Source organism: Macaca nemestrina, chromosome 15 (genome assembly GCF_043159975.1).
Source record: "Macaca nemestrina isolate mMacNem1 chromosome 15, mMacNem.hap1, whole genome shotgun sequence".
NCBI lineage: Eukaryota > Metazoa > Chordata > Mammalia > Primates > Cercopithecidae > Macaca > Macaca nemestrina.
Window position 1 is genome coordinate 110,605,905 of NC_092139.1, and position 21,969 is coordinate 110,627,873.

The 21,969-nt window shown below is 55.0% G+C and overlaps 1 protein-coding gene across 11 annotated transcripts in view; it reads right to left on the reverse strand.

Moving 5' to 3' along the window:
- LOC105464331 (protein kinase C and casein kinase substrate in neurons 2) overlaps window positions 1–21,969 on the reverse strand; it is a 145,948-nt gene that overhangs the window by 2,291 nt on the left and 121,688 nt on the right. For 9 of the 11 annotated variants that reach the window (XM_011712135.3, XM_071080689.1, XM_071080691.1 and 6 more), the window contains 8 exons: window positions 21,518–21,674; window positions 19,433–19,668; window positions 18,041–18,196; window positions 13,471–13,646; window positions 10,740–10,860; window positions 7,340–7,461; window positions 5,131–5,253; window positions 4,377–4,573 (listed from right to left, as the gene is read on the reverse strand). In XM_011712135.3, coding sequence (XP_011710437.2) covers window positions 4,377–4,573; window positions 5,131–5,253; window positions 7,340–7,461; window positions 10,740–10,860; window positions 13,471–13,646; window positions 18,041–18,196; window positions 19,433–19,668; window positions 21,518–21,674 — 1,288 coding nt within the window. The remainder of the gene's footprint in view (window positions 1–4,376; window positions 4,574–5,130; window positions 5,254–7,339; window positions 7,462–10,739; window positions 10,861–13,470; window positions 13,647–18,040; window positions 18,197–19,432; window positions 19,669–21,517; window positions 21,675–21,969) is intronic. The other 2 variants (XM_011712138.2, XM_011712139.3) reach the window with 1 other exon arrangement.

Consider the following 21,969-nt stretch of genomic DNA (forward strand, 5'->3'; position numbering starts at 1 on the left):
TAATGTATTAACGTGGTTCCATTTATCTTCTGCTTGTTCCAGCCTGAAGGACCTCCTACTTCTGGCCAGGCCTCAGGTAGAGGAGGAGATACAGAGATGAGAGGAACTGATGGAGCCTGGTCTCAAGGAGGCAGACTAGGATGGTGAGGAGGAGGTGGCACTAGGGCGGGGCCCCAGGTCTGGCATTTGCCAGGTTAGGGAAGCAGAGCAGCTCAGAGCCCAGGGGTGGGCAGGGCCCGTGTGCTTCTGGCTGGTAACTCACTGCAGGGAAGGCCAGTTGGGCCTGCTGGCTCGGACCTTGTCAGGAGCAAGCAATTGGTGGGAAAGAAATAGTCCCAGTGCTGTTTGGCCTTTATTGTTAAGTTTGTAGTTTTGTAACTCGCTTGGGCATCTTTTCGTCCATTTTTCAGAACTAGATGCAGTTTTCCCCCTGGTTTAGCATTTCCCTGATGCTTTGAATTTTGTATGGCAGCAATGCTGGTCAAGATGCCTGCGGAGCTAACGCCTGGGGCTTTCAGTGCTCCCCGGACTGCCTGGGCTCAAATCCCAGAGCCACCACTCACTGGCTGGGAGACCTGGACCAACTGCCTCCACTCCCTGGGCCTGTGGCCCTCATCTGTGGACTGGGGGTGCTGTGAGGATTAAGTGTTAAGACACCAAAGAACCCTGGGAGGGCGGGACACGCATAAGCACTGGCTCAACCTCCCACTGTCATGCCACTTCTGCCAGAGCAGTGCTCCTGAAGATCTGACCCCGAGGCATTAGGAGCAGACGCAGGGGCCACAGGGCAGCAGCCGTGATGAACCACCATCTCTTCCCCTGCTTTGTGCCTTGGGCCCCTGGCGTTTCTTTTGTCCTGCCTTCATGGGCTGCTGTGCTCACAGGCCTGGCTCCAGGCTACCGAGGCTAGGATGAGACCTGTAGCCCCACACTACCATGTGGCAAACAGCCAGAGCACCGCAAGAGACAGACGTAAGTCAAGCCACACCGGTTGGGAGCTAATTTTGCATTGTGAAAAAGCAGGATAACACAGAAAATAGAACGAACAGGAAAGCTTTCACATTGTGCAAATGTGAACTGGTGATTAGAAGGTTCATTTCAATCAGTTTGCTTTTGACAATTTACTTGAATCTGGAAGAAACATTTTATTTATTTATTTATTTATTTATATTTTATTTTATTTTTTGAGACGGAGTCTCGCTCTGTCGCCCAGGCTGGAGTGCAGTGGCTGGATCTCAGCTCACTGCAAGCTCCGCTTCCCGGGTTTACGCCATTCTCCTGCCTCAGCCTCCCGAGTAGCTGGGACTACAGGCGCCCGCCACCTCTCCTGGCTAGTTTTTTGTATTTTTAGTAGAGACGGGGTTTCACCATGTTAGCCAGGATGGTCTCGATCTCCTGACCTTGTGATCCGCCCATCTCGGCCTCCCAAAGTGCTGGGATTACAGGCTTGAGCCACCGCGCCCGGCCAGGAAGAAACATTTTAAACCTACAAAATTATTGTCAAACCCAATAGGTAGGATTGAAAAGGAGTTAGAAATTATAAACAAATAAACCAACAAAGTCGGGGGTAACAACCCCAACCAAAGATATCAGAAACTGGATGAAGATGGCTTAAAGGCACATCAAAAAAAAAAATCCCTGGCCGGGCGCGGTGGCTCAAGCCTGTAATCCCAGCACTTTGGGAGGCCGAGACGGGCGGATCACGAGGTCAGGAGTTCGAGACCATCCTGGCTAACACGGTGAAACCCCGTCTCTACTAAAAAATACAAAAAACTAGCCGGGCGAGGTGGCGGGCGCCTGTAGTCCCGGCTACTCGGGAGGCTGAGGCAGGAGAATGGCGTAAAAACCCGGGAGGCAGAGCTTGCAGTGAGCTGAGATCCGGCCACTGCACTCCAGCCTGGGCGACACAGCGAGACTCCGTCTCAAAAAAAAAAAAAAAAAAAAAAATCCCAAAAAACAAAACCAAAAAAACCCAACTTCCCAAACTGGGCAGAGGCAGCTAGCTGATAACCAGCCCAGGGGATGAGTGTCTGGGGACAGCAGGGGGGCATTTTGAGTGCTGAGGGAAGGAGGCTGAAGGCTGGTTAGAAGCTAGGCCATTGGGCACAGCCCCCAGGCCCTGGCTTCCCTGCTGAGTGGGGGATTGGGGTGCTGGTGGTAAGGCAGCCTTTCCCACAAGTGTAGCCTAAGGGCAGGGGCACACCTCAGCCTATGTGGGTTGAGTTCTGGCCCAGTTTCCCTCTTGGAGTGGTAGATGCTGCTTCTAGGGGAGCTTCACAAAGAGGGCAAGAGAGAGGGAAGAATCTGGCTTGCTGTTGAGTCTGCTTTGGCCCTAGGCCACTCCATCTTCCTTAGGTGCTACTAAGATAGCAATTTTCCTTTTTTTTTTTTGAGACAGAGTGTCACTCCATCACCCAGGCTGGAGTGCAGTGGCATGATCTTGGCTCACTGCAACCTCCACCGCCCAGGTTCAAGTGATTCTCTTGTCTCAGTCTCCCCAGTAGCTGGGATTACAGGTGTGAGCCAACAAAGGTGTGGGCTAGGACTGCATGACTGTACCCCAGCTTGGCTAACAGAGTGAGACCATGTCTCTATTAAGAATAAAAAAAAAAGATTATCATTGAAGACCATTCAAAGAAGAAAAAGACATTGGACAGCAAGTCTTCACAGGTAGAGCACACATAATCAGGATCCAGGCTGTTTTATAAAACTATGGTTCCTGCTCCTGGCAACACAGGTATGTGTGTGGGTTGGTATGTGCATGGTAGGTGGGGGCAGGTAGATGTGCACACACACAAGTTGCTACCTGAGACAAGGCCCTACCTGGTCCAGAGGCATGCCAAGTGCTACTCCAGGGTCTGGGCAAAGCTGTGGCTTTCCTAAGGGCTTCTCTGGCAGTTGGGGACCCCTGGAGAAAGGCTTCCCTCAGGGACCTACAGGGCTAGCAGCTCCCAGAGTACACATGGGGGAACCTGGTGGTCCTGGCCAACAGCTTCTCCAGATGCCCTTCTGCGTGACTAGCCAGTGCCCTGCAGTTCACAGCCTTGGCCCAGCGAGGGGAGGCATCCAGGCACTGGCTTGGGGGCACCTCACTATTTCTGAGTCTTGGCATTGGGCATCTGCTACTATTTTTTTTCTTTTTTTTTTTGAGACCGAGTCTCGCTCTGTCACCCAAGCTGGAGCGCAATGGCACAATCTCAGCTAACCATAAGCTCCACCTCCCAGGTTCAAGTGATTCTCCTGCCTCAGCCTCCCAAGTAGCTGGGACTACAGGCAGCCGCCACTATGCCCTGCTAATTTTTTGTACTTTTAGTAGACAGGGTTTCACCCTGTTAGCCAGGATAGTCTTGATCTCTTGACCTCATGATCTGCCCACCTCAGCCTCCCAAAGTGCTGGGATTACAGGCGTGAGCCACTGTGCCCGGCCTACCTGTTTTTTTGTTTTTTTTTTTTTAAGAGATGGGGTCTTGTTCTCTCTTCTAGGCTAGAGTACAGTGGTATGAACATGGCTCACTGCATCCTCTTGGGTTTCAGTGATCCTCCTGCCTTAGCCTCCCAAGCAGCTGGGACTATAGGTATGCATCACCACACCCAGCTAATCTGCTACTTTGGTTTGTTTATTTATTTGAGACAGGGTCTTGCTCTGTTGCCCACGTTGGAGTATAGTGGTACAATCATGGTTCATTGCAACCTCAATCTACTGGGCTCAGGTGATTCTCCCACCTCAGCCTCCCAGATGGTTGGGACTACAGGCACGTGCCACTAAAATCAGCCCAGCTAATTTTTTCTTTTTTTTTGAGACAAAGTTTTGCTCTGTCACCCACGCTGGGGTGCAGTGGTGCGATCTCAGCTCACTGCAACCTCCGCCTTCCAGGTTCACGTGATTCTCCTGCCTCAGCCTCCTGAGTAGCTGTGATTACAGGCGTCTGCCACACGCCTGGCTCATTTTTGTATTTTTAGTAGAGACAGGGTTTCACCATGTTGGTTAGGCTAGTCTTGAACTCCTGACCTCAAGTGATCTGCCTGCCTCGGCCTCCCAAAGTGCTGGGATTACAGGCACGTGTCACCATGCTTGGTCTAATTTTTCGTATTTTTTGTAGAGACAGGTTTCGCCATGTTGCCCAAGCTGGTCTCAAACTCCTGGGCTCAAGCGATCCTTCCACCTCGGCCTCCCAAAGCTCTCGTACTACAGATATGAGCCACAGCATCCAGCCAATTGGCTGCTTTTGACAATGAAGCCAGGGCACTGGGGAAGGGCCTGCAGTGACTCACAAGTGAAACTAGCAAGAACTTTTCCAGACTTAAAAAACAAAAAAGAGTCCCCCACCTGCAGGTGGGAAGCCCTCCTCCCCTGGATGCCGGGGGAGCCCACCTACCAGCCTTGAAGCTCAGCTCATCGTGCTCCTGCCCCTCGTAGTCATACAGGGCCCGGACTCGCACTTCCGTCCCCGAGGTGGCGTCGTCGTCAAATGGATTCGAGTCCCCATTGGCATCCGTGGAGGAGAAGGGGTTGTTAGACTCATCGTCTGACCAGTCGGTGGGATAGCTCTGGGTCTTCTCGTAGCTGCTGACACTGCAAGAAAGGGGAGGCCACAGGGCTGTCAGCACAGGGCTGGCAGAGGGTGTGAGGCCCCCGCCCCTGCAAGGGGAGGGCACTGGAGCCTTGGGGCTCAGGGCTGAGGGCTCCTTCCGAAGGAGCACAGGTAGAGCCAGTGCTAGTGCGAGTTCATGCCATCCACACTCATCCTGAGCCACCAACAGGCTTTCCAGGGTCAGGCGGCTGGAGATGCCCACAGCAGAGGCCAACCTGGGGCCTCGCTCTCTAGTCCCCAGCACAGACTGCGTGCTTTTTTGTTTTCCTGTCATGGTGCTGCTGGGGCCTTGAAGGGTTAACAGAGGACAGAAAAAAAGCAACTGAAGATTGTTAGCTGTGCCCTCCCCGAGGAATGGGGGTGCCAGAGAGCCTGTGCACCAGCAGGCGGTAGGCCTGGGTGCAGTACGCCAGGTGCCCCCTTCCTGCAGAGCTTCGTGCATTGCTGAGTGCTCAGGGGTGAGACCCCTGGACAGAGAGACAGAGGGAGAGAGACAGAGCGAGCGAGGTGGGACCAGAGGAAGCGTTTGTTCACCAACTTTTTGGCCTTAGTGTCCTCCTTCTCACTGACGGTGCTGCCCGTGTCGTCCTCATCCTCGAAGGGGTTGTAGCTGGACTGTGACTGCGCAGACTGGGCGGGGTTGCTCGGGACATTAAGGGTGCTATGGAGAGAGAGAGCTTTCAGGGGATCCCAGCTCTGCAGGGGCCCATGAGGGTCCTGGCAATTCCTAGCTGCAGGATCTCAAGGGACAGATCAGCTCCTCCTGTGACTGGAGGGGACCATGGTGTTTCAACAGAAAGGTTACTGTGGCAGAATGCGGGCAATAATACTTCAGCTGTGAAACATGGTCCAGGAGCCTAGGAGAGGACTTGGTTTCCCTTCTCCTTCCTTGCACCTGGAGACAGTCCGTCCAGAGCAGGGGCCCTGGGGTGGTGGGTGACAAGCCACAGTTGGAGCAAAAGTGGTTTCCATGTTCAGGGCTTCTCCCCTGTCCTGGCTCCTACCACCGTGAGCTGGGGGGAGGTCAAAGAGCCCCTTGGGGTCTCCTCTGAGAGTGATAATTTGGGAGGGGCCGGCTCTCATGGATGAGTGGGAGAGGCCTCTGAGCTCTTCAGACCACACGGCCTCCTCCTGACTAGTAAGGGGTTCAAGGCTCACTCTTCTGCTCTGTGGGGCTGGAGCTTCCAAAATCAGGGCCAGGGCCTGCTGCACAGTCTTTTCTAGGCATAAAAAAGGATTCCTTTGGTGCTCCAGAGGGAAAATCCAGTCATGCAACTGCCTACTGTGTGCCAGGCCCAGTGTGGGAGCCAGAGAGATCTGGGCCAAGCTCTGCCTGAGGGCTGGGAGCCGGGAGCTAAGTTACGCACTACGAAGACCACAGGGAGACCGTCAAGCAATCAGACAGGCACCAAGGGCCGTGGAGCCCCACCAAGGAACTGATCCTATGGACCGGGCTACCCTGGCCAGCAGCACCTTCTACTTCCAAGACCAGGGCCTCAGGGCACAGGCCCCCAAAGCACTGGACGGACGGCTCAGCCTGAGCACCCACCACTCCAGAACCAAGGAAGGGAGGCGAGGACATGTCTCCAATGCCACCAGAGTGATCCTGAGTGGCCAGTAACTGCCTCATCCGCTTCAGCCTGGCAAGGGGTACTGGACCTAGGCCTGCTGGAGGCCAATATCCAGGCCACACGTCTGAGCTCACCGGCCCTCCTCCCTCCTTGGCACCTTTCTCTAGCGGACTGTTGTGAGAGGGCACTGGTGGGGGCGGCTGAATTGTGCAGCAGCCCTGGCCAGCCCAGGGTCCCCAGCGTCTCCTCTGAGGCAGTGTTTCTTCTTTCCCATTCCCACCCCCAAGCATTACAGGTGCTGGCCTGATCCCTGGGACAGGCACTTACCGCCGAGCCCACCCGCCCAGACAGTGTGCACAGCAGCAGAATGATGACAGCCACACCTGCTGGGAAGCCTGGCTGGGGGCTTCAGTGCCTGGGGCTGCAGGAAGGCCATGGGAACCTGCGCTGAGCCTTCTTAGGAAGCCCCAGTATGAAATGACTATTACTGACTGTGACATGGAGGCCTCTGGGCAGGTCCTGTAGGAAGATCTCCTCTAGCACACACTTTCCAGAAGGTTCTAATGACCACAGTGCCACCCTTATATCTCTCGTTTTCAGCCAGTGACTAAGTCAGAAATAACTAATGCTCCTAGCAAAGAGGTAATTTGGAAGGGAGATGTCTGGCAGTCCTCTCCTGTCCCTCCCTTGACCGGCACCTGCACGTAATACAGAGTGAGCACGAAACTCAGCAGGACCTCGGCTGCCCAAGGGAACCAGGGTGGCACCTCCACCAGTGTCCAGGCAGGGCGGTGCTATCCCTGGAGACATGAATGCCAGCCCTGTCATCAGCTCCTACCCACTCGGGTCTGAAGCTCAGGGCCAAGGCTCCCTCTCTGGATCTGTCAGCAGCTCTGGCACCAGGCAGGAAGATGACCCTCCCCGGAGATGCCCCAGGCCACGGCCCACAGAGCTCGGGAGCCCAGGAACCTCCCAGGTGTCCAGGCTGGGTCATGGCCCACAGAGCTCGGGAGCCCAGGAACCTCCCAGGTGTCCAGGCTGGGTCATGGTCCACAGAGCTCGGGAGCCCAGGAACCTCCCAGGTGTCCAGGCTGGGGCTCTCCTGGACCATGCAGATTGCCCGGGGGCCCCCCTCCATGGAACGGCCTCTTTTGGATGGAGGTGGCACCCACTCACCTGCTGGGCTTATTCGGCAGAGACTGGTCGCCTGTCTGGTTGATGCCCGTCAGAGTGACACCGTCAGTGGCCTTCTTCTTCTCTCTCCGGCTGAGGGTTCGATTCAGGTCTGCGGACCACTCCTGGGTAACAGGTGCCGAGGGAGAGAAACCGAAGGTTCACTTGCGGGAAGCCACGTCTGTCCTCCATTCCTACCCAGCGAGCCTGCAGTCCGCTCCGTGCATCTGATGTGTAGACTCGGGGCCCCTGCTCTCACTGGCTTCCCGGAAGACCTCGGGCTCCCCACGCCCCACTTATGACTCCAAACGACCCGAGCCCCTCCTCACTGTTCAAAGCAGGGGCACTTCTACCACCACCCCCAGGCCATGCTGCCCCCTCCTAGAGGACCAGTGGGGGTGGTGAGGACCAGGGCAAGGTCCTGGGCCTCCTGATCCTGACCCTGCCCACCAAGGTTCTCAGCCCCATCCCCCTCAGGCCAGCATGGGCCCCTGTGGCCTCCCCAGATGTCGTGCTGAGCCTCCTAAAGTAGACATGAGCCAGCCTCTGAGGCACTTGTCCTGAAGTGCTGAAGATCCTTTGCATCGATGCCCTAAATTGTCCCTGGGCCACAGGGTCAAGACAGCTGGCTTCGGAGACCTGAGCAAGCCTGCCATGTGGAAAAATGGGCCCTGGACTGCAAATAAAACCAGGGCTAGGTGGCTACCACCTGACAGAAGGGGCAGGCAAGCAGACTCACAGTCTCCAAGGAGCAGGGCTCTCCCCTGTGTTTTGCTGCCCTGGGATTTTCCTCTGGGACCTGAGCTCATGCTGGGACTAACGAAGCACAGCACGCTCCTCCCGGAAGCCTCATGAGTTCCCGGGCAGCGAACGGGCTTCACCAGCTGCACGGAAAATGGACTAGGACAAAACCATGAATGGAGACTGTGTCTTGATTTTCTAGAAGAGTCTGTGCATGCCTGCAGATGTTTAATGAGCTCTCCTTCACCCACATCTCCACCGGTTACCAGACAACTTTGATTAAAACTTGGTGTGGCTGAGTCCACAGCTCTGCTCACACGTACTTACAGAACTTTTATTTTTTATTTTATTTTATTTTTTGAGACGGAGTCTCGCTCTGTCGCCCAGGCTAGAGTGCAGTGGCCAGATCTCAGCTCACTGCAAGCTCCGCCTCCCGGGTTCACGCCATTCTCCTGCCTCAGCCTCCCGAGTAGCTGGGACTACAGACGCCCACCACCTCGCCCGGCTAGTTTTTTGTATTTTTTAGTAGAGACGGGGTTTCACCTTGTTAGCCAGGATGGTCTCGATCTCCTGACCTCGTGATCCGCCTGTCTCGGCCTCCCAAAGTGCTGGGATTACAGGCTTGAGCCACCGCGCCCGGCCAGAACTTTTAGGTTGGAAGCCAACTCAGAAGCATCCTGTCTAACCTGTCCATTTGTCAGATGAGGAAACTGAGGCCCAGAAAGGCAACGTGACTTGCCCACGCAGAGGGGGTGGCAGACCTGGGCCCCTGATCCTAAATCTGGGTCACCTTTTTGTCTATTAATTATTTTCTGACTGGAACAGGTTGACTGAGAACTCAATCAGAACCTTAGAGTTCTCCACAGTGACCTCTGAATATAAATTCATCCTGATCAGGCAGCTTCCAAAGGCCAATGGGATCAATACCAAGCTGGTGCTGAAGGGAAGGGCTGGCTTTCAATACCCCTGACAGCAGGGCAGCCTCAGCTGAACTGCTAGGAGCCTGGCAGGGGCAGCACACACACCCATGCGGGCCACAGACACCCTGCACGGCGTATGGCACTCTATGAGTTAGCCGAACGCAGACACTTACTTCATCCTTGTGGCATGAAAAATAAAACAAAGAACTGCATTAGAGAAAGTCAGGCATGGTCCTGTAACAGCTGCAAATATGCGCACAAGGAACGCACAGGGGCTGGTTCCCAGCCCATGGACCCATAGAGAGAAGGGCCCCCTGGGCTCTGGCTGGGACACCCTCCAGGAGACAGACTGTCAAATAGTCCTCCCCACTGTGCCCTTCTCTGGATATAATGGGCACCTCTAAGGTACCCAAGTGAGTTTCACAGGTGGTTTCCTGTGCCACTCCGGGAGCAGCAAAACCTCGCTGTGTGTGAAACCCCAGCTGTGCACAAAACACATCAGCCGAGGCTTCCTGGTGTGTGGCTCCAGAGGAGAGGCTGGGCTTTGTGCTGTCCCCTCTAGGGCCACTTCCACTCGGGAAGGCTCTGGCCCTCCATGCTCTCCCAGTGTCTCTGTGGAAGGGGCACAGCTGCTCTGCAGCCTCCTCCTGGGAGCAAGTCCTGGGCTGGCACAGGGGAGTGCTCGGCGGCAGGGCCCATGCTGTCATTTGGAGAAACCTTCCTGTTAAGGGCCACAAAAGAAATGCAGGAGTAAAGACTGACAAAACTGCAGGCTACGAGGCCCCAGGAGGCTTCTGGGGGGTGGGCCTGGGTCAACAGCCCTGCATGGACAAAGTCACCATGTTCCCCAACAGCCCCCGACAGGAGATGGGTGCTCTTGTCATTCCCATTCCACACGTGGGAAAACCGAGTCACAAAAAGGGTGAATAGTTTGCTCAGCTTCCCACAGTTGGTCAGAGGTGAGCAGAATCTGAATGCAGCCCGGGCTCTGGCCACTGCTGAGTCGGGGAAGCCACGAGGTCCATGCCCACGGCAGAGGTAGTCGCCCTCAGCATCCCCGCTGGGGCAGCTGACGCCACGTGCTTCAGCCTTAGGGGCAGCAGGACCTTCACCCACTGCCTTCAGGGTGCCAGGTGGGGCCTGGTGACCAATCCTAGGCCTGGGTGAGTCCTGAGATCCCCAAGTCCTTGCATTTCGAATGTAAAGATAATGAAAGGCTCAGACCCACATGATGGGAAAAGAACGTTCATTTTGAATCAGGATTCACTGAATTTACTGCCTGGAGTAGGGAAAAGTCCTTTGTTGGAAGGGTAAGGAGGGCTGCCCACTGAGACCACCTCCCCTCCCCTGGCCCACTGTGAGGGGGGCACTGCGGCTGCTCCCTTCCCGGCCATTCCACAGGGTGAATCAGGGACCTGAGGTCCTGTGTGCCTGCGGCTCCAGGGACTGACTAGGAAGGAAGGGAATGCCAGTGGCCAAAGAGTGACAGTCAAACATTGCCAACTAGAGAGGACATAACTGCAACTTCCCAAGAGGTTCAGAAGGCCTTTGTTAATGCCTGCAGCCCCCCAGGCCTCCATGCCAGAACTTGGTCTGTACTATAGCTATGCCTAAAGACTGCCTGATAAACAGGGCAAACACCAACATAGAGTCTGGAATGAGAACGAGGACATCGTCTACCAACTCTGTGGGCCCAGGTCCTCTTCCAGGCCAACGAGGTCATGGGCACACCCTCCTCTTACCTCAAACTGTGGCCAGTTCATGGCCATGCCTGGCCCGTGATTGGCTCGGAACCACCTCAGGTCCTCCACCGCATCAGCTGCTCTGATGCTCTGCTCCAGGTCATGGTAAACGGCTTTGTAGCTAAATCAGAGGGAAACATGGCTCTTTTAGAAGGCAGGGGCCAGCTACCATTTGTCCCAGCCCAGTGCCAGCCAGAGCAGGTCCCGTGGTCTCTGCCCCGTGAGGTGGTTTCACAGACAGAGCCAGAACACTCCTCCCTTGGCTCGGGTGGAATATCACGGGCCGCCACGTGCACAGATGGCTTCTAACAAATGAGCTTTAAATCAAACCAGCAAAGCAGGTAGCAATGAATGAGCCCTGCTCTGTGTCACATATGCAAAAGGCACCAGCAGGTGGGCTGCGTGGGCCACCACTCTGTGTGCTCCCATTTAACCAGGCCCAGAGTTGAGGAAGAGAAAACTGGAGGGTGTTAGAAAGTAACCCTCCTTCCTCATCTGTCAGAAAGGCTTTATACCCAGATGTGCAAATGCAGAGTGTGAAGATGACCCAGTGCTGAACACACCCACCAAGATGGGGTGGGGGCCGCCTTCCGCCTGGCAGCCATCGCCGGCTCACCTTCCTAGGAAGCTGCCCTGTGGGGGAAGAGTATGGATCACCGCTGGACCTGATATTTTCACTTATAATCATTATGGCTGGTGAGTCATGTGCTTTCTCTGGGCTTCGGTTTCCTCCTCTGTTGAGTGGACATGATCCCCTCCATCAAGGGTTGAGTTGTGTCCTTCATAGGAGACATGCTGGAGTCCAAACCCCAGTGCCTCGGAATGTGGCCTTATTTGGAAATAAGGTCTTTATAGAGGTAATCAAGGTAAAAGGAGGTCACTAGCAGGAGCCCGAATCCATATGACTGGTGCCTGTATTAAAAGGGGGAAATCCAGACACAGAGACAGACAAGCCTCCGCATGATGGAAGTCACTCCACATGCAGAAGAGGCCGACACAGGCCAGCCCCACCCTGCTCCTGCCAGCAGAGCTGCCTCGGGCAAGTCATTTAATCTCACCCAGCCTCAGCTTCCTCATCGATAAGATGGGGTCAGTGCCACCCACTTTACAAAACTGTCATAAAAATGGAATGGTGGCAGAGCAACAGTGGTGCAATAACTTGCCTTTGATGATTTTTATACAGAGGGAGACAAAAGGAATGTGTTTTTGTGATGCGTCCCTACATGGTTCTGCTAGATGGATGACAGTAGTCCATGCCCTTGAGTTAGCCGGGACCTCTGCCCTGGTGAAGGCATCACAGAAGCACAGATGAGGAAAGCGCAGAACAAACAGCACAGCTTCCATGTCACAATTCAGAACAAACAGCACAGCTTCCATGTCACAATTCAGAACAAACAGCACAGCTTCCATGTCACAATTCAGAACCATGTCTCAGAGGGTATGTGCTGTCCCGGGGGCTGAGAGCCACTAAGCAGTCAGCTGATCACAAAGGGCCTCAAAGAAAGACTGTCCCAGGCACAACCAGCCCAGAAATGCCAGATTCACCCCTAGTGGATCTTAGATATGCCAGCTGCGGCTGGGCACGGTGGCTCACGCCTGTAATCCCAGCTACTCGGGAGGCTGAGGCAGGAGAATCGCTTGAACCCGGAAGGCAGAGGAGGCTGCAGTGAACGGAGATCACGCCACTGCACACAAGCCTGGTGACAGAGCAAGACTCTGTCAGAAAAGAGAGGAGAGGAGAGAGGGAGAGGGAGAGGAGAGAGGGAGAGGAGAGAGAGAGAGGGAGAGGAGGAGAGAGAGAGGGAGAGGGAGAGGGAGAGGGAGAGGGAGAGGGAGAGGAGAGAGGGAGAGGAGAGAGAGAGAGGGAGAGGGAGAGGGAGAGGGAGAGGAGAGAGAGAGAGGGAGAGGGAGAGGGAGAGGAGAGAGGGAGAGGAGAGAGAGAGAGGGAGAGGAGAGAGGGAGAGGAGAGAGGGAGAGGAGAGAGGGAGAGGAGAGAGGGAGAGGAGAGAGGGAGAGGAGAGAGAGAGGGAGAGGGAGAGGGAGAGGAGAGAGAGGGAGAGGGAGAGAGGGAGAGAGGGAGAGAGGGAGAGAGGGAGAGAGGGAGAGGGAGAGGAGAGAGGGAGAGAGGGAGAGAGGGAGAGAGGGAGAGAGGGAGAGAGGGAGAGGGAGAGGGAGAGGGAGAGAGGGAGAGAGGGAGAGAGGGAGAGAGGGAGAGGGAGAGGGAGAGAGGGAGAGGGAGAGGGGAGAGGGGAGAGGGGAGAGAGGGGAGAGGGAGAGGGAGGGGGGAGAGGGGGAGAGGGGGAGAGGGGGAGAGGGGGAGAGGGGGAGAGGGGGAGAGGGGGAGGAAAGAAAAGGAAAAGCAAAGCAAAGCAAAGCAAAGTCAGCTGCATTGGTCCTAGCTGTGGCCCCAGAAAGGGCAATCTCCCTTCCTGCCCAGACCCGTACGTGGAGCTGGCAGAGTGGGCCTGGCCTTATCTGCTTGGGCCAGCAATTGGCTGGGTCAGCCAGGCCTTCCACAGGTCCAGCCAGCCATGCCTGCAGCTGCAGAAACGCTCAGCAGAGGGGCCCTCCCTGCCACGCAGATTACAGAGAAGCAGGAGGCCCTGAGGGTGGTGAGGAGACCTCCTGACAAACGCGCCATCCCAAACCTGGGAGCAGCATCTGAGTTTGCTTTAAAAGCACTTTCCGTTGACTTCAACGACATGTGTGTTTTAGCTCAAAGGAAACTTACCCAGTCACATTGGACAGGTCTAGGTGCTTCTGAACCTCCAGCAGAACCTCCCGGAAGAAGCGCAGGCGTTTCTCCTCGAACTGCTGGCACTGCTCAAACACCTGCTCCATGTTCTCCATGTACTGGGGCGTGCCCTGGTCGAGCTCCTTCAGGGACTTCTCATACTTATCTTTGGTCTAAAGGAAAATCCAGGCACAAGACAAAGGTTCATTTCCATTCGGCCCTTGGCTCACCCCACCCCTGGAGTGTCTCAGGCCTCCCCAGATTCCAATGCAAAGAAAAAACAGGAGCTCTAGCTTCTGACAGACTTCAAGTTCAAGTTCCAGTCCCTCCACTCCTGCAAGGTAAATCACACTCCTGCCATCTGCCCGGTCTCTCAGCTGCAGCAAGGCCCAGAGAGGTAGATGCCGGCAAAGGGCAGTCTCCCCAAGAGCTTGGTGTGTGTGGTCTTGAGTGTGCCAAACGCCCATGTCCTCTTTTCCTGTGGGGAAGGCTGTGCCTGGCTACCCTCAAGCCTCCCACAGAAAAGGTGGGGCTGGGGCTGAATCCTGCAGCTCTCTTGGAGCCTCACTGTCCTTTATTAGATGAGGACACTCTCTCCTTCACAGTGTTCTGATATGTAAATGATGGGCTGCAGGAAGAAGGCATTCAAAAAAGTCCTCCTTCCCTTGTCCTTCAGCACACTCCATCCCCCTCACATAGCTGCTCCCTCCCAGATTGTCCCAAGAAGGGGTTTTGCAAGGCAGGAAATGTTAAAAGCAGGTGTGGCCTATCTCAAGAGTATCGAGGGGCAGCTAGAAAATGTGTGAAATTCTGAAGATGTGGCTGAAGTGGGCACATTCATCTGGTGGGGATGTGCCTCGAGGTCAATGGCCTCCCCTCACCCCTCATCTTGGGGACAGGGCCACCAGTTTGGTGACCAGGTGGTTTTGTTAGTTGGTGGGATCATGGTCGTGTTGGCCCCCTGGGGTGGGTGAGCGATAGCAGGGCTGGGGCCACCTATTTATTGCAATTCTTTCTACTATGGGGGTAGTCACGGGCTCCATTCGAGTCTAAGCTTTGCTGTCCCTAACAACATATGCAGGGCCTTCTGAGGAAGGAAGGAAGGATGAGGAAGGATGGAGTGCTTCCTGAGCCACTGCAAGCCTATGGGGCACCCGCTCTGCCCCCAGCTGGGACTGAGTCTACCCTGCCCATGAGGCTCCCCTCTTCCCCTCCCAGATGCTCGTCTCTGACTCATGAGGCTCAGGGCCCTGGGAGACTCCGCTTCAGGCTCCAAAGCAACTCCTCTCTTTGAAGCCTTCCGCAGTCTCCTGAGACCAGGTCCCACCTCGCCCTCTAGGGCTCTGACTCCTGCCCCTTTCTCCTCTCCTGGTATCCGGGTCCTTGCTCTGCTTCTCAGCCTCCTCAGATGGCTGGGCTTGGGTCCTCTGTGCCTACAGGAAAAGGCCACCCCTGCCAGGGCTGGGGCATGCCCAGCAGAAAGAGAGCTCCACAGCGCTGTGGTGATTCCTATTCCCCACCGCCATCGACACTGCCCGTGCCCACTACCTGGCAGCCCTGCATAGGAGCCTAGCTCAGAAGCCCAAGACACACAGCTGTGGGTTCAGCGCCCGGCATCTGGAGGATACTGCTTAAGTGACACAGCAGTCCCATCTCAGGAGCCTTCAAGACACAGTAGCCTCCCAGAAGCTCTCAGGGTACTAGTGGCAACAAGATGCTCCACCTCTGGACTGCCCCTGCCCTCAGCCTGTGCCGACCCTGCTGGCCCCAAGTCCTGCCCCCAGCACAGGCCAGGTACTGAGCACGGTCATCACTGTTCTGGAAACCCCCTTGCAGGGCACAGAAAGTTCTCAATGAATACCCATGGAGTAAAACAAAAGGCGGCCTTCACCCTTAGGTAGATTGTAATATTTTCGCACTAAATGCAAAAAGTTCTTTTCTGATGGATGCTCCAAGACGTAGTTGATGGCTGATGAGAAACATGAAAGTACATGTGCATCCAGTCAGCAGTGGTATGTATGTATGTATGTATGTATGTATGTATGTACCTACCTACCTACTTACCTACTTTAGAGATGGGGTCTCACTCTGTCACCCAGGCTGGAGTGCAGTGGTGTGACCACAGCTCGCAGCAGCCTTGAACTCCTGGGCTCAAGCAATCCTCCCGCCTCAGCCTCTGAAGTAGCTGGGACTACAGGCACATGCCTCCACACCCAACTAAATTTTTAAATTTTTTGTAGAGATGAGGTCTCACTACATTGCCCAGGCTGTGTGCTGGATTTTGGAAACTGCGTCAAGAAGGGTGCTGGGGAGGGACTGGCCTCCTCTCCAGAGCTCTAGGCCCACAAGGACCTCTCACGTCCTGCAGTTACTGGCCAGACCACAGAGGCAGGGAGGGCCCCAGGAGGGAACCCACTGCAAAGTGTCCCATTCATCCTGCCAGACGCTTATGTCCAACCTCGCGCCCTGGGCCTGTTCTGCAAAGCCTGAGTTGATGTTCTGGGTGGCTGTCAAACATGAAAGGCCTCTCTTCCTCTCCATCTCCGTCTCCCTTTCTCTCACACAGGCACGGCCCCGCCCAACATGGAGAAGCCCCATCTTTCTTCTAGGCACCTTTTTGGGCACCTGATTCCCTGGGATTCTAGCAAAGGCCGGAGAGTTCTCCGGGACCTTGTGCTTCTTTTTTTTTTTTTTTTTTTTTTGAGACGGAGTCTCACGCTGTTGCCCAGGCTGGAGTGCAGTGGCGCGATCTCGGCTCACTGCAAGCTCCGCCTCCCGGGTTCCCGCCATTCTCCTGCCTCAGCCTCCTGAGTAGCTGGGACTATAGGCGCCCGCCACTGCGCCCGGCTAATTTTTTTTTTTGTATTTTTAGTAGAGACGGGGTTTCACTGTGGTCTCGATCTCCTGACCTTGTGATCCGCCCGCCTCGGCCTCCCAAAGTGTTGGGATTACAGGCTTGAGCCACCGCGCCCGGCCAACCTTGTGCTTCTTGAGCCCACGTGCCCCGCACTCAGTAGTTGGTTCCAGGCTCTTCACCTGATCCCACCATGGAGGCACCTGGGCTGCTTCAAAAGCCCAGATTCCTGGCTCCAGCAATGGGAGTGAGAGGGGTTTCCCAGAGGATTCTGACGCTCGGTCTGAGTGATGAATGTGTAGATGACGGGTTCCCCTTGCTACGCCAACAGCATAGCAGTGAGGAACAGTGGAGAAAGGGCATAGGCATATGTATGGGCTTGAGGTCAGAAGTTCCTGCTCTCACCTGCTGGATGGCACGACTTAACCCCTCTGATCTTGGTTTTCTCATTCACAAAAAAGGGATGCCACCACCTAACTGACAGGGGCCGGGAAAGGTTAGTGGGTAGTGAAACCAGCTTAGGCCTCCTGCCTCCCTTTTGCCCATGTCCTCTTCCTGGAGTGCAGCCTCTCTCTACCTCATTCCGTCTCTCTCTGCAAATCCTGGTGGGGAATTTCATCTCCAAACACTGAGGCAGGGCAGGCCCTCGGCAACTGTACCCCCCCAGCCCTCACCTGTCATGGCTGAGCAAAGGAGGGGAGGTGGGGCCGAGGGCTGAGCCCTCCCTTCCTGTGAACTAGTAAATCACAAGACGATGACGCTGTCTGGTTTTAAGTCCTGTGACTCCAGGACCTTCTAGGCAGAATCACTGTCGACATCTGCGGAGCACTTCATAGTTGACACAGTGATTTCTCTCTCATCCACCGGGGCAGAAAATCTCCCCTTCACAACAGAAATGGAAGGGCACCCAGGATGCCACAGTGCCGGTCACGGTCTCTCATGGGCCAAAGACCACCCTTCTGCCACCCCTGGCTCCATAACCTCTGCCTCACTCTTGCGGCCTGTCACTGTGGAGACTGCGGGGCACCTCCATCCCCCTCCCACCTGGCTGCCCAGACAAGTGCTCCCAGCCTGCAGTCCCTCCCCCAGGTCTCTGCCTCCAGCCCCTCTCCCTACACAAGCAGAGCAATCCTTCTAAACCATCTCCCCCTCCTCACCTCCTCCCTGACCCCACCCAGGCTCAGGCCTTCCTCAGTGGCTCCTGGTCAGCAGCATCCTAAGCTCCTTACTCAGCCTGGCTATCCAGGCCACTGGCGATTTGGTCCTCGTAACCCTCCATGCCAGCTCACACCACACCCATTCGCACCCACCATTGGCCACAACCATTCACACCTGCCACCAGCCACAACCATTCACACTCATCACTGGCCATGCCCATTCACACTGACCACTGGCCATGCCCATGTTGGCACAAGCAGTTCCCTGCAGCAATCCCAGTGTCCTTGTGTCTCTGAGCACAAAGAGCTCTCTCTTTCCCCCAGCTTGGCCAGAGCTTGGCTCTGCCCCTCAACTGAGCAGGTACAGTGGCTATGGTGAGGTGAGGTGCTAGGGCACTCACCTGTGGCCTTCTTGAGGACAGGGGTGTGTTTCATTGGTTCTTTATCCCTCTATCCACCCAATCACCCAAGCAGTTACAGAAGGCTTACTATGTGCCAAACATGTGATCAACTGACACGGTGACACTCGACGTGTAAAAACAAGTGTACAATTTACCTTAAGAACATCTTGCTTGCACTTTTCTATTTTGTCTTGCAATTTCTTGAGCTGTTCAGGGTTGAGGGATGGGTCTGCCTTGCTATTGGCTTCTCGTGAGACAGCCAGCTTCTCCTCTTTGCACGCTGCATGGTGGGCTTTCTTTGCTGCTTCTACCTACAGGGATAATGAGTTCCTGAATGCCATGTCGCTGGGAGTTCCGGATCTCACTAGAGGTTACACAGACCATGGGAATGCTTGTGCTACCCAGAGGGGAGGAAAAGGCAGGTACAAAATTGTATGTATACTATCATAGCAACTAGTCACAACAGGAATGCACTCAACACATATTCACGGAGCACTTGCTTGCCCCGTGAATGGTTCAAGGCACCAGGGACACAGCAAGAAACACAAGAGCCCAGGCCTTCGTGAAGCTTTCATTTGAGTTGTGGGAGGCAGATACAGTACAGGAAAAGTTACATGCCAGAGTCAATTGGAGGGCGTTAAGTGTTGGGGAGGACAACAGAGACGGAGCATGGGGTGGGTGGAGAAAGCCACTGAGATGACATGGAGCATGCACATGGAGGGGTTATGGACATCCCAGGAAGACCATGCCAGGCTGCTGGATCAGCGAATACAAAGAAAGTTCCAAGGAGGAACCTAGCATGAGCGAGAGGACTATACTGGGTGGTTGGGGGGAGGGGGCGCAGGGTGATCGGCCACATTTCCTCTGGTTTTAATGGCTATTTTACACACACACACACACACACACACACACACACACACACTCTCTCTCTCTCTCTCTCTCTCTCTCCTCTCTCTCTCTCTCTCTCTCAATAGATCCTTCCTTATTTGAGCCAAAGCCACAGATTTCATTCTAGAGGGAAGGAGGAGTTTACAGCAAAGGCCTCATAAGACACAGACAGTTTCATTATGAATGGGGCCAGGGACAAAACAGAAGAGAAAGGAGATGCGACAAAAGCTAAAACACAGAAAAGGAGACACAGAGAAAACCATCCGGAAAGACAGAGGCATGTTCTGGATGATTCTGAGGAGGAGGAAGGCAGTGCAGGGCCAGAGAACAGCTGGGTGTTGGGGGTGGCACATCTACCGTCTAGCCCATTCCAGCAGGGAATGGGGGCGAGGCTGCAGGCAGGGGCGGGGCACACAAGCGGAGGGCTGGGGTGGACAGATGACAGCCTCCAATTAGCCAAGGCTCGACAAAACTCTGGTTTTGGTTGCTACTTTTAGAAAAACAGGTATCAATGTTACTTGAAATTTTAGGAGAAAAACCTAAAATGGCCTCCTGTGCCTAGAGCCAGTAGCAGAAAGTCCTGGGTGCAGGAGGGGGTGCTGCTGGTGAGGTGCCAGGCAGAGCGAGGCCGGGCAAGGAAGCCTGCAGGACAGATGTACCTCTTTCAGCTTCTTGGCCCAGGGCTTCTGTGCCTTCCGAAAGCCGTCCTCGGCTTCCTTGGTCTCCTTGAAGCCGCCCATCATCTGCTTGTGAAAGGCTTCCTTCTGCCAGTTCTTGATCTTCTCGAAGTCATCGTTCATTAGCGAGGCCTTCACCTCGAGGTGCAGCTCACTCACCCTCTCTGCCTCGGACATGAAGGCCATCCAGGCCTTCTCCACGGTCCCGTACTGGGGCCCTGCACAGGGGAGAAAAGCTGTGGGTCACTCAACGCGGGGCATGGTGGGGTCTCCTCTGCTCACACCTTGGCTGTTCAATGTGGGCATTTAGACCACAGAGGGTTTCCTTTCGGGGTTTCAGATATTTTTCTCTCAGGGACTCTGTGCCTTTTTCAGTTCCTGAAGCTGAATTTGCTTTGCCACTCGTGTTAAGAAAATTGGGGTATTACATCCCTTTCCTTTATTTTTATTTTTATTTTTTGAGATGGAGTTTCGCTCTTGTTGCCCCGGCTGGAGTGCAGTGGCGCGATCTTGGCTCACTGCAAACTCTGTCTCCCGGGTTCAAGTGATTCTCCTGCCTCAGCCTCCCAAGTAGCTGGGATTACAGGTGCCCGCCACCACGCCCGGCTAAATTTTTGTATTTTTAGTAGAGACGGGGTTTCACCATGTTGGCCAGGCTGATCTCAAACTCCTGACCTCAGGTGATCCACTCGCCTCAGCCTCCCAAAGTGCAAGGATTACAGGCGTGAGCCACTGCATCTGGCCATGCCTTTCCTTTATTTAAAGCCACTGAACTCTTTAAAAACTCCAATTTCCACATCTTAGAAGTCTTAATTTACTTAACAGTGGCCAAAGAAGGGGGGACCTTCTGAAGTGAGCAGACGCTTCTCCCAGGTTTTGGGCACCCATCCACATCATGCCAACGCTTCTCCTGGCGTGGCTCCTATCTGCCCTGCTTGGCCCTTGGCTAGACCTGTGCTGCCTCCCTTTGCAGGACCGTGTTCATTCACTCCCAGAAAGAGCCTGGCTCTGAGCACAAGCTCGAGAACACTGGAATGAAGACTGTCCCCTCGGCAGAATGGAAGCCCATCCTGCAGGAGGCAGGAGAGGAGGAAGCAGGAGCCTGCTCTGGACCAGAGCTTTGTAAACCTCAAGCTCTAACTGACAGCTGGATCCCGGGAGAGGGGCTGGAGCAGGTAGAAATGAAATGATGACAGTGCCACCGACCGAGGGAACAGACCTACCCCAGGCCCCTCCTCCACCACGTGCCTGCTCCACAGCCTGGGCACACACCCTGCCCTAAGGACTAGGCTAAGCCCACACACACAACCCGTGTCAGCATGACGGGAAAGGACAGGCAGCTGGACTAGACCTGGTTCGCCTGGGGCCTGGCTCCCCAGTTGGCTCCTGAGGACAGCTGGTCAGCACAGGAGAGCCTGCCCCAAAACACACCTTGAGAAACCTGTGCTGCTCTGCTTCTGTGCCGGAAAGCCTGTAATCAGTCAAGCTCCCCCTTCACTGCTGGGAAGTGTGTTCTAAACATGGCCCCTGTCCACACAACAGTGGCAGTGATGAAGCTGCAGAAGCTTCTGAGCTTTTCGGTGGGGACAGAAGGGAGTGAAACCTCCACCATATAGCACCTATAATTATTCCCTTAAAATTTAAACTCAGAAAGACTGCCAGGTGTTGCCAGCTAGTCTTATCTGACCTGCTACATGGCCAAGTTTAAAAATAAATGGCTCTCTGTGTTAGAAACCAAGGTGCCGAGCAGCAAGGCCTTCCACGGGATAGGAACTTACCCGAGCTCTCAGTTAACTCGGCAAGGGCAAGTGTATCCTATGGATGACAAGGGCTGTAATCCTGTGTCCCCGAGGAAAGCGGACAAAAGTTCACGGAGCCTGTGCCTGCTGGTGACGGACACTAATGCTCCCCATAAAAATCACACCCTGCTCTGGAACTGGGAAATGCACTCTTGCCCCAATCTTAAAGGACAGAAAACTGGCATAGAGAGGGTCACAACGTGCCCAGAGCCCGTAGCTGGGGCATAGCTGCCTCCAGGCCACAGGACCTGTGCCGGGGCCTCCCTACCCTTCTCCACAAGCTGCCTCCAGCGCCGGGCCCACTCAGTGAGCTGCTGCGCGTACGCCTTCTCGATGCGTGCCCGCTCATGCAGGCAGTTCATGAGGTCGCTGCACAGGCGGTGGCCATCGTCGATCCGCTTCACAGTCCGCTTGTAGTTCCCGACCTAGGAGACACAACTAGCTGGGAGGCAGGGGGCTTGGGGCAGCCTGTCCTTGGCTGCTGCATAAATGGCCTCCATGCCAATCAGGCCCTGATGCGCCCCTGGGGTCACGTTTACCACACCCCACTCCCACAGTTTGAAAGGCAACCCGTGTAGTTAATCAACCTCTCTATTTTTATTATTAACGAGATCATACACATCAGGGAACGGGGGCTTCTCAATGTTCTTTAGGTTGGGTACCAAGCAGAAACTGGGCCGTGGGTCAGGAAAGGACGCTGACTGGCTCAGGAAGGGCTAT